At 43.5% G+C, this 16,073-nt stretch overlaps 1 protein-coding gene across 2 annotated transcripts in view; it reads right to left on the reverse strand.

Moving 5' to 3' along the window:
• Positions 1–215: 215 nt before the first annotated feature.
• The window catches only part of LOC141059894 (uncharacterized), a 70,790-nt gene continuing 54,932 nt past the window's right edge, over positions 216–16,073 (reverse strand). For both annotated transcript variants that reach the window (XR_012222621.1, XM_073556088.1), the window contains exons 3-5: positions 15,816–15,935; positions 4,871–4,958; positions 216–1,872 (exon numbers count right to left, since the gene is read on the reverse strand). Coding sequence is in view for 1 of the 2 variants with exons in the window: in XM_073556088.1 (XP_073412189.1) it covers positions 1,764–1,872; positions 4,871–4,958; positions 15,816–15,935 (317 nt within the window). In the remaining variant the exon portion in view is untranslated. The remainder of the gene's footprint in view (positions 1,873–4,870; positions 4,959–15,815; positions 15,936–16,073) is intronic.

The raw sequence follows: 16,073 nt of genomic DNA on the forward strand, positions 1-16,073 counted from the left end.
AAAAAAAAAAAAAAAAAAAAGATAAACAAAAACTAAAATCTTTTAAAACCCTATAGACGTTTGGCATGGCTGTAATGGTATTGATCTGGAGACTCACCCATTGTTTTAGCCCACCGTAGCGCCACCAAATTACCTGATCAAATCGCACCTTTCCATGAGATTTCAGAGCAAAGCGCAGATAAATGCTAAATGTAAAGACACCGGAGTCAGAAGAGTTTTCAGAATGGTTTTCTTTATGAAAATAAGTTAAGTTACAAAATTTGCAGATTATAGAAATATCTTAAATTATTAAAATAAACATTATCACATTTCTATACAACTAGCTTGACCCGTGTAAAATTTTCGCACATTGGTTGTCAGGGGCGCAGGAAATTTGAGAAAAAAGCAAACTAGTCAAATGTAAATGTATTTCATGAGCTGATGAAAACACAGGTATTTATATATGTGGATTGGTAATACAATAAATTGGTTTGATAAGTAGAGGCCAAAAAATGTCTTCCGGTTGAGATGCCACCTACAGGTCATTGTGTCTTTCTGCAGGGTTATGAAAATTAATATTTAAACTGTATTTATTGATAAAATCGTGACTGTGCACGGTTTGTTTGGCTGTTTTCTTGTTGAAGGGAGCAAGTTTATCTTTCAAATGGTTTATCATTTGTGTGTGTGGGTGGAAGTAATCACTGAAAAAGCAGTGCATGTATACAAATGTGTTTGCATATGTGACTCACCTGCAGTGAAGTGTGCAATCCTCCAATGTGCCTGAAATAGGCTGGGCAAGCACTTGAGAAAGCTGGAAAGACCCCAAGGCAAATGTTTGGATTTGTCTGTGATGTTTGTAAACAGCTTTCTGGTAGTGTGCTGCCACCTGCAGGTAATGCGACCTTTCCAATGGTGTATCATTTGTTTGTGTGGGTGGAGTATGAACGGAGCAAGTGTGCAATTCAATAGGAAGTGCATGTTTACAAATGTGTCTGCATATATGCCTCACCTGCAGTGAAGTATGCAATCCTCCAATTTGGCAAAATAGCCTTGGCAAGCTAGAAAACCCCCAAGGCAAATGTTTGGATTTGTTTGTTATGTCTGTAAGCAGCTTTGTGGTAGTGTACTTTGGGGTACTGTGGTGCCACCTGCAGGTCATTTTTCCTTACTGCAGGTTTATGAAAATGAATGTTTAAACTGTATTTTGTGATCAAATTGTGGATATGTGGTTTGTTTGGCTATTTCCTTGCTGTAGGGGGCAAGTTTACCTTTCAAATGGTGTATCATTTGTGTGTGGGTGCAGTATGAACGGAAATACAAAGGAACCACAGAAAAACAGTGTTTAGAAATAATAAAATAGATTACTGTATATACATAATTACAGCACAGAGTTAAGGGTCTGCACCTTAGCAGCACCGTGGGGGAGGGCAGTCCGTGCAGAGTATTGTTACCATGCAGCATTGAGACCACGGATCAGGTTTGCATGGCTTTTTTTTTTTTTTTTTCTTTTTACAACTCCCCCCTCCAAAATAAAAAAAAAACAAAAAAAAAAAAACCTAAAAGATTGGAGTTGATCTTGTACAACGAATGGAGCCATTCAACTTCACAACTCGGCTGGCAAAAAACAAACCTTCATACAGTTACGGAGCGGAAGGATAAAAAGTTATCGGTCTTACTAGAGGAGGAGGAAAAAAACTAAAAAAGTCAGTAGTAAACTGGCACAGGGATTTGCCAGATTTAGCTTTTCACTTTGAGAAAGTCTATAAATATCCACAGTGTCAAAATTAACAATCAATAACTTGGTTCCTTGCAGATGATGAAGGCTGCGTATACCATCGCCATGGAGGATTATGATGAGCTTCGTAGATCCATGCTTCAGAACAGGGAAACATGCTATATCACCAAAGATTCGGGAGAAAAAAAACAAACAAAACAAATGAATGTTTGCACAATTATGGACACTCCTCAATGACAATTAGATGAGCAGAACAAACCTTTATTTCACTAATTTGCTACAATGTAACTCTGCAGGTAATATCTATCAGGTTGGACAGTGCCAGTCATTATGGGCATTATTTGGGCTCTTGCAACGGCTACACATCCATCACCTGTTCCACATCAAGCCATGTTCACACCGGCATCAGGGCTTCTGGTTTTAATAAATGCAGGTGGCACAATCCTGCTGCACTGCTTTATACATCTCTGCTCTTACACAATAAAGTGGTGTTACAGGGATTGTAGTATGGACAGGTCTAAAAATTAGGTAAAACCAACCGCAGATGAACACATGACTAAATATGAGTCATTACTTGTCAGAAACTAGGCTTTGTAGAGGTAGTTTGCAATCCAATTACACCCTTACCGCTTCCAAAACAATTAGGGTGTGTGCAGACACTGCGGATTAATCCGCACGGATTTTGCAAAAACCGCAGATAAACCGCAGGTCAAAAGACCTGCGGATTATCTGCGGTTTTGTCCTGCGGATTCACCATCTCCACAATGGTGGAGATAGGAACCCGCTGCGGATTCCGCAGAAAGAAATGACATGTCACTTCTTTCTGCGGTTTCAAAACCGCAGCAAATCCGCGCGGATTTTTCCGCAACGTCTACACAGCGTTTTTTTTTTTACCATTCATTTGAATGGTACTGTACACCGCAGCTAAAACTGCTGCGGGTCCGCAGCGGCCAAAACCGCTGCGGAAACGCAGTGGAATCCGCAGCATGTGCACATACCCTAAGGGGGCTAAGCACAAGCCAGGAGATACTGATTAAATGCTCTTAATTGTTCATCAGTAGGTGTGAGCACCTCTAGAAGCAGAAGTTATGGACATTTGCTGGTTTGGAGAATTCAGATGGTTACACAATGCCAATGAGGCATGACATCAGCAATGATATTAGAGAAGCAAATGTTACTCCCCAGTCATCAAAGGTTATAAATCCATCTCCAATCAATATGGAGTTCATTGTTCTACATGTTTGAATAATGTTTAGAAACATTATTCACAAGTGTAAAACAATCAGGACAGCTGACAATCTTCCAAGGAATGGACGTCCCAGCAAATTCACTCCAAGCTCAGACGCTAAAGACCCCACTTGGCATGTTAATGGTTAGGTTCATGGTAGTACAATTAGAAAGACTGTAGGGGTATGGCTTGTTTGGAAAGGTTGTCAGTACAGGAAAAAGCCTCTGAAAAGAACATTGCAGCACAAATTCCATCCGAACAAACCATAAGAGATCTAGAACAGTGTACTTACAACAAACGAGACCAAAGTGGACATGTTTGGCAATAATGTCCCGCATCATATTTGACAAAAATCAAACCCGGCGTTATCAGCACAAGCACTATATACAGACTGACCAACACATTGCTGGAAAGGTCATTGACTCGAGCATGAACACCTCAGCATAACAAAAAGTTCTAGGGACAAATGTAAGGCCATCTATCCAAAAGATAGTGCTTGGGGGGGGGGGGTACATAGAAATCATGGGGCCCCATAGCAATAGTTTTAACTGGGGCCCCACACCCTAAAAATAAACAATTGTTGGGGTTACAGATGAATATATCTTACAATTTTCCATCCTTTACATAGTAGTTTTTCTCCTGCTGAAGTCCTAAATTCCTCTTTCATTGCCTCCATAAAGTATGATGCCAACAAAAGTGCCCCCCAAACAGCATGATAACCCCATGGTGAATTCCTCCACATGCACAACATAATGTACTCCACCTCAACTCCCAAGGCAAAGTATGGTGACCCCAACACAGTATTATCCCCAACTGTAACCCCCACATAGCCCTCAATACAGTATGAGTACAGAATAATGGCCCACGCTGGCCCTCCAAATAGTATAATGGTCTCCACACCGTATGATGGACCGCATACAAACCTTCACACTCGCCATGGTCCCCCTTAAAGTATAGTGCATTTGTCATGGTCCCCCTTAAAGTATAATGCATTCAGCATGACCCTCCATACAATATAATGCATTCCTCATGGTCCTCCATACAATATAATGCATTCCTCATGGTCCTCCATGTGTGTGGTGTGAAGCACTGCACATCTCAGAGCAGCGGGCGCGCTGAAATGACATCATTGAGCCAGCTGCTCTGAAATGTCATATGCCGAGACAGAATGATGGGGGTTGAGGCGTCCACTTGACACTCCCTCCTCCTCCATCATCATTGCTCGAAGAAGGGAGCGTTAGCAGACGCCTCCACTCCCATCATTTTGTGCGTGCAAGCGCTGACCGGAGAAGGTGTAAGCCCGATGCGGGCTTTGACACCAGGCCACCCTGGCTCTATAGCAGTGGCGTGGCTTATCGCCATTGGTGGTACGACACTGAGCTTGGCTGAAACTGGCTCAAACAGCAAATCTACATCACAGGGACTAAAAAAAGAAAAGGATCGTGGTGCTTCTATGGCAGAATCACAGTCCAGCCCAAAGTAATGTTGTGGCTGGATCCTAAGAGATCACTGTAGTAACAAAATGCCAAATGTTGAGAAGAGCGGACAAAATTTCTTCCAGAATGATGCAAGAGACTGGTAAAGTAATACAGAAATACATTACTGCAGGTTATTGCTGCAAAGGCTGGTTCTACTAGCAACTCATTCACAGAGTGTACTTAGTTTTTCACACACTGCTTCTGCTTTTTGGTCATTTATTATGTCGAGACATGTAAAATCATAAGTGACATAGGGTGTACTTTATTCTGAGCCACCAGATACGGCGGCCACCGGCTGATTTTGCCCGGGAAGGTTTCCTTTGACTGATAACTTCCCTGCTTAACGGCACAAGTCCACCAGAGCCATGACTAGTCAGCTCTGGGGCGCGAGACGAATTACTGACAATTTCACACATATTACAGCACGGTGAGAAATAGTGACAATCTTACCTCCTTCTGTAGTTGGTACAATGGCTGATAAGGTAAATAAGGAATGCGAGTCCAAATATGATGGCAAGAACCTCTCTAAAAGGTAATCCTTAAATAGAAATTGAATAATATAAAGTTACAAACTTTTGGCGCCCATCAGACACACAGCAAGTACACATTACAGCAATACTACTGAATATCTTTGAATAGTTTGTATTAATAAACGCTTTTCCTAGAGGTGAAGACCCACTTCATGCGAGCTCTGTCTGACCTGCTGAAGTTTGGCAGATTATCATCATATTTGCTGGCCTTAAACCCCCCCCCCCCGCCAAGGATTGTCTGGAGTCCTCGGGGGACACAGTGACGAGTCTCCTGGCGGTACGCTGCTTTTGGCGGTAGCCAGAATACTGGGGCCTGAAGACCCTGGCAGATAGAACTTGGCCGGGCGCCATCTCCCCCCTCCCAGCTCCGGATGGCAGCAGAGCTTGGAAAGGACCTCTGGTGAACAAGCGGTGAGTCCGGCGGATACTGCAGCCGTCCTGTGCTGTCCCTCGGCTTCTCCCTCCACACTGAGCTTGCCTTGCTCCCCTGCCCGGCACCTGAAGCGTCCGGGCTGTTTCTGCCTGTGGCCTCCAGCTCCATGTGGGTCAGGTGTTCTCCCCCCACGCGCCCACCTCCCAATCCCTTCTTTCACCATTTACAACTGCCTCACCCACCCGGTGTCTCCTTCTGGGTCCTCTGCGCAGACTGTGGGGATCCCTCTGGCCCGGCTGGCTTCTCTCAGTTTCGGAGGTGGCACTGCTGGACTGTCCCCCTGCTTAGATGTGCCACGTGTTCTGTGTCCCCCCTGGTGCCATCGTGGAGGGACTTTGTGGGGCTGCGGTGAAGCTGTGACACACAGTGACAGGCTGCTTCTGATAATTAGCTGGAGCTCTGTTTACAAAGCTGATGACTCGGTACTTTGCTGCCACCTACTGGCGGTTGAGTAATTGATCAGCACCTTCAACTGCTATATTTTACATTACAATGCCTCTAGCTAATGTAACATCAATTCTGCATTGAACTCTAATAAATCAACCTGCCTGGATTCATTCTATATTATACCCCGAGTCTTCCATCATGACTTAATCCATACACCCCATATTCTGTTAAGAACACCACAAAATATGCTTCCCCTTTGACTTCATTTTCTCTAAAGCTGGACTTAAAATACTGGGATTCTCTACAGCATATAGCCACCCTCATGCCTAAACTACGCAAAACCAACTCAAAGTATTCTAACAATAGGTTCCTCGCACTAACGGATCTGGACGCCATCATGTCTCCCGGACCACATTCCCCATCGGAATCCTCTAATTCCTCTATACCGGATTCAGAGATAATTCCAGCTTCTACAACCAGGATCCCAAATACCCCAACTCCGGACCAATCAGCTTTACTCTCACAGTTCCAGTCTATTTTACATTCAGAATTAATTGTCCAAAATGTCGGACAAGCTATCTGAAGATCTAACTAAAGAGATCAGAGAGCTGGGCTCCCGTACTTCCGACCTGGAAAATAAGATGGACTCAACCCTCACAACTCTTGCCACACACGAAAAATAGAGATGCTCCATGATGAGATCTACACCCTTAACAACAAACTAGAAGATTTTGAAACCCGTGCCCATAGAAGTAACATTTGAATCAGTGGGCTGCCTGAAACAATCACAAATCTCCAATCTACGGCGACAGCTGTGTTTCAAGTACTCCTAACCGTTTTCTCTATTAGGCATCTAGAAATGGACCGTATCCACAGAGCTTTAAGCAATTGTAAGCCAGATGGCCCACCGAGAGACATAATCCTTTAGCTGCATTTCTATAAAACAAAAGAACAACTCCTACAGGTGGCAAGAAAGTCCGCACCTTTGGAATTACAAGGCCATTCCTATGAACTTTTTCCTGATTTGTCCCCTACTACTATCGCCAAAAGATGGGCAATGAAACCGTACCTAGAAATTCTTTGCTCCAAGAACATCAAGTGTTGTTGGGGATTTCCCTTTAAACTGATGTTTACTCCTCTTGAAGTGGTCCATACAGTCCTCTCTCCCCTGAACGTGCTAGCCGCTGCCTCACTAAATTACAGCTCATGGATCCTCCTTCGCCCCCTCCAGCCTCGTCTTCAGTGCATCAACCCAAGGATAGCCGCTCCAGACCGCAGGATCTAACTACTCCCTTTGAGAAAATATACAAACTCTGGTTCTATTTTGAGCTCAAGACAGTTATTAGGCTACGTTAAGGCCCCGTCACACACAGCGAGATCGCCAGCGAGATCACTGATTTTGTGACGCCACAGCGATCTCGCCAGCGACATCGCTGCGTGTGCCATGGATCAGCGACCGGCCCCCCTGATGGGTATCATGATCGCGCTCAAACGTCCTGGGCCATTTTTTGATCGTTGGTCTCCCGCTGGCCAGCACGCATCGCTGCGTGTGGCAGCGAGAGACCAACGATCAGCGACGCTGGTTTCCAAGGTAAACAGCGGGTATCTAAGAGCCGCGCGGCTCTTAGATACCCGCTGTTTACCTTGGATACCAGCTTGCTCGCTGGTCCTGATCTCTGGTGGGTCTGTATGTGACAGCTCACCAGCGATCAGCTATGTCCCAGCGATCCCATCTACGTCGGATCGTTGGTGGGATATCTGGGACATTCATACGTGTAACGGGGCCTTTATACGGTGTCTTCATCGCCCATTGTTTAACTGCTAGCCTGTCATTTTTTTTATGCTTGGGAACTTTGAATGTGCATACACGCCTGAGTTATAGGCATATCTCAAAGACTTCTCTGATAGAGATTTTACATAAGGTTTCTCAGTTTATTTTTTTTTTCCAGAGCGTATAATTCCGATATTCGTTTCTCCAGAAGTATTCGAGTGCTTCAGCTTCTTCCTGAGATCTGGATTGGTAACCGCTCCTCAACTCGATCTCCAGGAAGGATAAGTGACTATGTTTAATATAAATGCAGTCAGTATTTACTCCTTGCATTTGTATTCCTGAGACTTGTTCTAAATTCTATTGTACTGTGGTTGGACCATTAGTATATTATGTTACTTTTTACTTTAAGTACCAACATACCCAATACGGTTACCCTTCTACTAGAGTTGCGATGCTTAATCCCTCTTCCTGGGACGCTAGATCTTGATTTGATCTACTCTTTGGTTAACCCGTACCCCTTTACACATATTATACAAATATTTATACAAGATTCTGGTATTCGTTTAAATACTCCTATAGACAGCCTGTCTGTTAATACATACACCCAGCTCACCCTAACCTCCCTTCTATACCCAATTTTAGTTATTGTACATTATATTGCGTTGTCCCTGATAAATACACATAACCCTACAGTGTTTTTACACACTGCTGCTCAGCCATTGTTAAGGTTATCCGTTTTTTCCCCTATAGGTTCCCCTTATCCTATCCAAATTGTATGGATTGTTCTGTCGATCCAACTTCCCATTCTGGTAACTCGCCCGAGTGAACTCTACCAATACGGTCCATTCCAAAATAATACTCCTACTTTCAATTGCAAACCACCATTAGGAGCTATCAGAGGCATGTCTAACATTTTTTCATCATGCCACTAACAATCATGTCACACAACGTGCGGGGCCTTAATTCTCCGCACAAACGTACTAAGGCCTTACGCTACTACAAATCTCAACAATAAGACGTGGTATGTCTCCAAGAGACACACTTCTCAACTAGCTCCTATCCAAGATTTTTGTCCGCCTCTTACCCGCTCTTCTATTTAGCAAACACCCCAAACAAAACCAAAGGCGTCGCTATCTGTTTCAAGAAGTCCCGTTCCCTTTGTCTTTAAATAATCGGTCGTAAACAAGGAGGGCCGTTACTTAATGGTGACAGGTTCCATTTCAGACGAGCTGGTGACCATTGTATCCTATTTCGCTCCTAACATTCATCAAGCTGTTTTTTATCTTGTTTACTGGACCTAGTCTCCGAACATGCCCAAGGGACTACCCAATTATGTTGTGACTCCAATTGTATACTTAAAGCTAACCTTGATAAGTCTACAGGCCCTCAATCCCTAAGACATCATATTCTTCAATATGAAAATTGCCTCTTCAGAGAAAAAGAGGACTTGAGAACTCTATAACGCCACCTGTTGGTAGTAGCTCTCCTACAAGTCCTCTTTTTCTCTGAAGAGGCAATTTGCATATTATTTTCCCAGAGGAGCATTGCACGGCGAATAAGCCTCCTTACCTTAACAAGCCAGAGCTGGCATGTCACTCTCCACAAGTATAAACCTTACCCCTTAGACCATATTCTTCTGCGAACTCAGCTGCCCTCAACAATCTCTTCTCCCAACACCATTGGGTGGACCTATGGAGAGACCTACACCCCTCAGATAAAAACTATACTTATTTCTCCCCACGCCATTTAGTGTAAACCAGAATTGACCACATTTTTGTTCATCCACCCTTTATTCAAAGTGCGTCAAATATTTCTATTCAATCTACTCCCTGGTCGGATCACACCCTAATCCAATTTACATGCTTCACGTTTCACCCACGACCCCGTTCATTCAACTGGATTCCTCTAAGTGATTAATTGCTCTCTTACCCTGAAATCGCTCAAAGACTGAAACATCACCTCGATGATTATGATTAATCAGCTTCCTTACCAATTTCCCTATGGGAAGCTCATAAAGCAGTGCTAAGAGGCCTCTGTATTCAAGAGGCCTCTCGCAAGAAAAAAAGATAGACGTGCAAGGATAGCCGATTTAGAGAGCAAGGTGTTAGTTTTAGAGTCCCGGAAGAACTCACCCTCTCCTGCTACTTACAAGACCTTTCCCATGCTCGTACAGAACTTGACCCATGTCTTTCTGAGAACACTGACCGTGCCATACGCTGGTCAAGACAACGCGACTACGCCCTTCATAATAAGAACAATTCTAACCTAGCTCGCCGTTTAAAATGCCTACCCCTACCTCGTCTCCCCATACGGTTGCATACAGCTTTGGGCATTACATGCAATCCACAACAGATTACTCATTTGTTTCAACAAAAGCTTAGGCAGCTATACAACGACACTACCACTATAAATTCAGAAGCATTCGATACCTTTTTAGATTCTATTCCTCTTCCAGCCCTTAGTTCTAACATGATTGAGCTCCTAAATCAAGCCATCACTCCTAGTAAAAAAGAAATAGCTATTCAACAGCTGAAACTTATAAAAAACCAAGTCCTGATGGATTTACAGCCCTTTACTATAAGGCTATGTGCACACTTTGCGGACCACTACGTCATCGGGTCATTGTCGCAAGGCATCACTGGGACCGGAAGATGACAGGAGCATCGCTGAGGCTTGGGGACGCTGCGCGGGACGCCGGAAGGTGAGAACAGTACCCAAAGCCTGGAGGACAGTCTCCTCCAGACCCTGAGTGCCATCCGCACATTTTCCGCTTACTTTGCGCATGGTGGGCATAGCCACATGCGGAAAGTAAGCGGAACAACGCATTCCTATGTGTGTGGAATTCCCGCGATTCCGCACAAAGAATGAGCATGCTGCGTATTTTTCCGCAATGCGATTTTGCAGCGGAAAAATACGCAGCATTAGCACAGCATGTGCGGAATGCCATTAAATTCAATGGGCTGCTTATTTTATGCGTTTTTGCGACAAAAATGCAACACTTTAAGGGATGGTAATAAACCAGGGGGAGTCTCTTAATGGCTGCAATATCTATGATACCGAAACTAAACTCCGATCACTTACTCTGGTCTAACTATAGACCAATATCCCTTATTAACATAGACCTTAAGATACTGGCTAAAATCCTATCTCAGCGCTTGAACTCGGGCCTGGGAACTTTAATACATAGAGATCAAGTGGGCTTTGTTCCTTGTAGACAAGCCTCAGCGAATATACGGCGGGTCTCCCATTTGCTGCAGCTCTTACATGGATCCATGCTCTTTACAGCTCCCCATCGGCTTACGTACGCTATAACGGCTTCTCCTCTGTGCTCTTCCCCATTGGAAGAGGTACTTCACAAGGGTGGTCCCTACTATTACTTCTGGCAATCGAACCATTAGCTATTCATCTCCGACTCAATGCTAATATACAGGGTGTAGAAATAGTGTCAGTTTCCCACAAACTATGTTTGCAGACGACATGCTACTTCTCTTATCAACGCCACAGACATCTTTGCCAGCCCTACTTCAAGCCATTAGTAATTTTGAACTTCTCTCTGGTTTACAGGTTAATCAATCAAAATCATTCAACTATTGTTTCACAGCTCCAACATGACTTTCCGTTTCAATGGGCTACCAACCACCTGGATTACCTAGGAGTGAAATTGACAGCCAACCCAGACTCCCTTTTTGCAGCCACTTATCAACAAATGCGCCACAAACTTCGCTTGCTACTCAAGTCATGGGAGAAGTTACATCTCTCCTGGCTTGGCCGTGTGTGTGCACTGAAGATGACCATTCTCCCCAAATTGCTATATTTATTTCAAGTTTTGCCAATCCCTGTCCCTTCATACTACCTCAAAATAGCTCAATGATCAATCAATACTTTTGTCTGGAGGGGTGGAGGTTTAATAGAGCTACCCTCTATCGTCATTGTTTAAGGGGAGGTTTGGGGGGTTCCCAACCTTTCTAAATATTACCCAAGCAGCCCAATTAGGTCAATTAACCCTATACCATGACTATTCTGAACCTCCCCTGTGGCATTCTCTAGAGGCCCCTGAATGTCACCCGGGTACCCTCTATGCATTGTTACGGATCCTCCCAACTCAGCTTAGGCAAATCTCAAACCATATTATAACGTACTCTGTTAAGATTTGGGACTCGCAGAAATATTCCTCGCAGCTAATCTCGCCATTCTTGCCCCTCGCCCCCCTTTGGGGTAATCTTCAGTTCCGCCCAGGTATGGAGTCCATTAGGAACTTCCGTTTATGGGTTGCTGCAGGGATAACCAGAGTCCACCATTTCTTTAACGTTGATGGGATTATTCCATTCTCTGTCCTGAGAGAAAAATATCATTTCCCACCCGGAGAGGTGTTTCGTTATTTGTAATTTAAAAACTGTCACCTCATTACTTAAAAAAAAACAACTAATAAAATATCAACAAAGATGCCGTCAAAATCCACACACACCAGGCACTATATCACTTCTCTACTCATATCAACTCCCCCTCACATAGGCACTGTTTAAACTACACTTGTCGCAGGGAGTCTGATATTGATTCCACTCTAACCGATTCAGAATGGTCTCAAATTTGGTCCTCCTCCACTGGAGGAATATTAAATACCTAATGCTGGAAAATTATAACGCATTGACCAGGTGGTACCTGACCCCAGCCAGAGTGGCTAAGGCAGTTGCTAACTACTCTCCAAATTGCTTTACAGGGTGTAATTCCACGAGATATGTTCCATATATGGCTACGCCCGATTGTACGTAGGTTTTGGATTAGAATATACCACCTGATCTCCTCAATAACAGATATAAATCTAATAAAAAACCCTTGGGAGGCTTTATTCAACAAACGTATCTTCAACATCCCTAAACTCACTCGAGCCCTCATCACATTTATATTCCCGGCAGCCAAACAAACCATACGCATTAGCTTGGAAAAAAAACAAGTCTAGATTTATTGGAGGTTAAAAAAACACCTTTCATTTAAGCAGGGCTGTGGAGTCGGTAAGCCAAACCTGCGACTCCGACTCCTCAATTTCCCTTACACCGACTCCAACTCCCACACATATTGCTTATATTTAAGTGAAACATTTATTGTAGTACAATGTGAACCTCAGACATTTAATCATTTTTATGATCCAATAATCAAGATATTTAGATAGAACAGAATATATATTGGTGTACTACCCGGTTTTCATTCTTTTTGGTACAGATATGGATAAATGGATAGATAGAGCAGATTTCTAATCTGCTTTTGCTATTGAAAACATTATCTATGAGCTCAAAAACCTTTCAGGTGATGCAGTTTTTTAAAAAGATGATCAGCTTTTGCAGCTGAAAAACGTATCCTCAAAAAACACAGGAAAAACGCTGTGTGTGAATGTAGCCTTAGATCAGGAATATAACAGCCATTTATAGGACATTTCATAACTTTCCCAAACTCCTATGAAAAAATATTCAGCACATCCTGCATTGAATTACTGTACCCAATTTATTATATATTTTAGGAGTCGAGTCGGTCCATTTTATACCGACTCCACCAAAATGAGCACCGACTCCGACTCCACGACTCCGACTCCACAGCCCTGCATTTAAGTGCACCTTCCCATCAGTCCCACCCCCACCATCTTCTTTGATTGACAGCTCTGGCATCACTAAGTCAGAGAAGGGTACAGATTGATAGGAAAACAAGGAGGTGGATAGGTGTAGTTAAATGTTCGGCCTCGCCATGATGCAACGAGCGCCTGTTGTTGGTTTGAACAGTTATTCAGGGTTATCTAGGCATTTAATATTGATAACCTACCTTTAGGATAAGTAATTCGTATCAGATAGGTTGAAATCCAACCAACAGAACCCCACTTGCTCAGCCATTTACAGGCGGTTGGCCTGTAAACTTTGGAAGGAGCTGTATGGTAGAGCGTCGTACACTGTGCAGCTGCCACCACACAGTGTAACCTCACCATAACCACTACACCAACGCCTTCTGAAATCACTCCCACTGCCTTATTTCAGCTGTGCATGCCAGGCTGGACCGCACTCCACAGTTACTTATCATGTCTTTCAGCTGGAGCAGACGTGGGCAAAGTGCAGGCCGCGGGACATATCCATTCCTCTGGCTGTCTCAGACTGGCCCGCCGTGGGGCTGGAGACCTGAGGTCCGCGGGCCGCACCGTGTCCTCCCGCCCGCTGTCAGCATTGGTGGAGGAAGGGCCTCAGGCCACTTCCTCCACCAATCAGTGTGAGAAATGGCTGACGCGATGACGTCATGTCATGGCGTCAGCTGTGTACCGCCGGAGAATCAGCGCTCCGCAGGCAGAGGAAGAAGCAGGGCGTCTGGGAACGGGACGAGGTGAGTGAGTAAGTTGTGTTTTTTTTCCATGTGTATAAATATGGGGGGTGACGTGCTGCACGTGGGGGAGGGCTCATGCTGTATATAAGGGGCTGTGGGGGGGTTAAAGCTATATAGTGGGTGTCAGCATACTTAATTCTGCTCAATATTAAGGGATACAATTAATATCAATAAATTAATACTGAGTAGAATTCATTTCAAGCTATTGGTTCGGCCTTCCACAACAGTCATGGTCTCTCATGTGGCCCCTCGGGAAAATTAATTGCCCATCCTTGAGCTGGAGGATACAGGTTATTTTCATTGTAAAAATGTTGGACTTTTTTTTTTAAATAATTGGCCCCTTAAGATTAGTGGATTCTTGGTTAGTGGTTTTCCATCAATACTACATGCCCAACAAACCTCATTAACCCCATAGTGACAGAGCCAATTTGGTACTTAATGACCAATGCCAATTTTTACAATTCTGACCACTGTCACTTTGAGGTTATAGCTCTGGAACATTTAACACATCCCACTGATTCTGAGATTATTTTTTGAGACATATTGTACTTAATGTTAATGGTAAAATTTCTTTGATATGACTTGCATTTATGAAAAAAATGAAAATTTGCTAAAAATTTTGAAAGGTTTGCAATTTTCAAACTTAATTTTTGTGCCCAGAAATCAGAGTCATAACGCACAAAATAGTTAACAACATTACCAACATGTCTAATTTACATCAGCACAATTTTGGAAGCAATTTTTGTGTTCGGACGCTAGAAGGGTTAAAAGTTGACCAACGATTTCTCATTTTTCCAACAAAATTTACAAAACCATTTTTTTTTTTTTAGAGATCACTTCACATTTGGAGTTGGGGGGGGGGGGGTCGGGGGTCAAAATAACACCCAAAAGTGACACCATTCTAAAAACTGCACCCCTCAATGTGAGCAAAATCACATTCAAGAAAGTTTATTAACCCTTCACAAGAACTAAAACAATGAGGAAGAAAAAAAAAAAATTAACATTTTACTTCTTTCACAAAAAATTTACTTTGGAACCAAACTTATTTTCACAAGTGTATCAGGAGAAAATGGACCACAAGATTTGTTGTGTAATTTCTCCTGAGTACACCAATACCCCCTATGTGGGTGAAAGCCACTGTTCGGACACATGGCATGGCTCAGAAAGAGGGGAGCACAGTTTGATTTTTTGAACACAAAATTGCCTGGAATCAATGGCGAGCGCCAGGTCACATTTGGAGACACCCTGATGTACCTAAACAGTGGAACCCCCCCCAATTCTAAAGCCAACACCACCCCAACCCTAGCTATAACTCCAACCATAACCCTATCCCCTAGCTATAACTCCAATCCTATATCCCTAGCCCAACACTAACCCCTGGCTATAACCCAAACCATAGCTATAACCCCAACTGTAACCCTAACGGAAAAAAAGTAAATACTTTTATTTATTTTATTATTTTTACCTAACTAAGGGGATGATCAAGGGGGTTAGATTTACTATTTTTTTTTTTTTATTTTGATCACTGTGATAGACCCTATTACAGTGATCAAAATGAACCAATAGGAGAAATCTCTTATTGTTGATGGGTGCTGCCTGGCAGATCTCGGAAGATGACGCCAAGGGCCAGGGGACGTCGCAGGTACCGCCGAGGAGGCTCGGGGGACCTTATTTCTCTGCTAGATCACATCAGAAGAGAGAGAAATAAATGGGAAATCAGACCCCAGAGAAATGTCGACACTGGGGGTGCGTGTGTGTGTGTGTGTGTGTGCGCTATATACTTATTTCTCCGCGCCAGTAAAAAGCGGCCGCGGTTAGTGTTAAATATACTTTTAAGTTTTGTGTCTGACAGATTTGTGAACAAAGCACTAGGGAATATTTTTTTGTACCCATGATACTGATTGGTATGGTATCACTTGCCTTTCTGCTCAGGAGACACAGGGTTATCCTGTAATCCACTCTTTGACAAATCTCTAGCACTCCTTGTAACCGCGCTAGTTTGGGTGGTACTCTGTGGGGTCACAGTGGGATCCTCACATTCTAGAGAGAAAACAGGTAAACATCAGTGAGGAGAACAAACACGACACATTTCATAATAACAGCACTCATCTGCATCGTCCCACCAGCTCTTGTCCTCACTGACATGAGTGTACTAGTGGAGTCTCACCACATCAGCCC

This window comes from Dendrobates tinctorius, unplaced genomic scaffold (genome assembly GCF_039654945.1).
Source record: "Dendrobates tinctorius isolate UK_male_01 unplaced genomic scaffold, ASM3965494v1 ptg000231l, whole genome shotgun sequence".
In the NCBI taxonomy this organism is placed as follows: domain Eukaryota; kingdom Metazoa; phylum Chordata; class Amphibia; order Anura; family Dendrobatidae; genus Dendrobates; species Dendrobates tinctorius.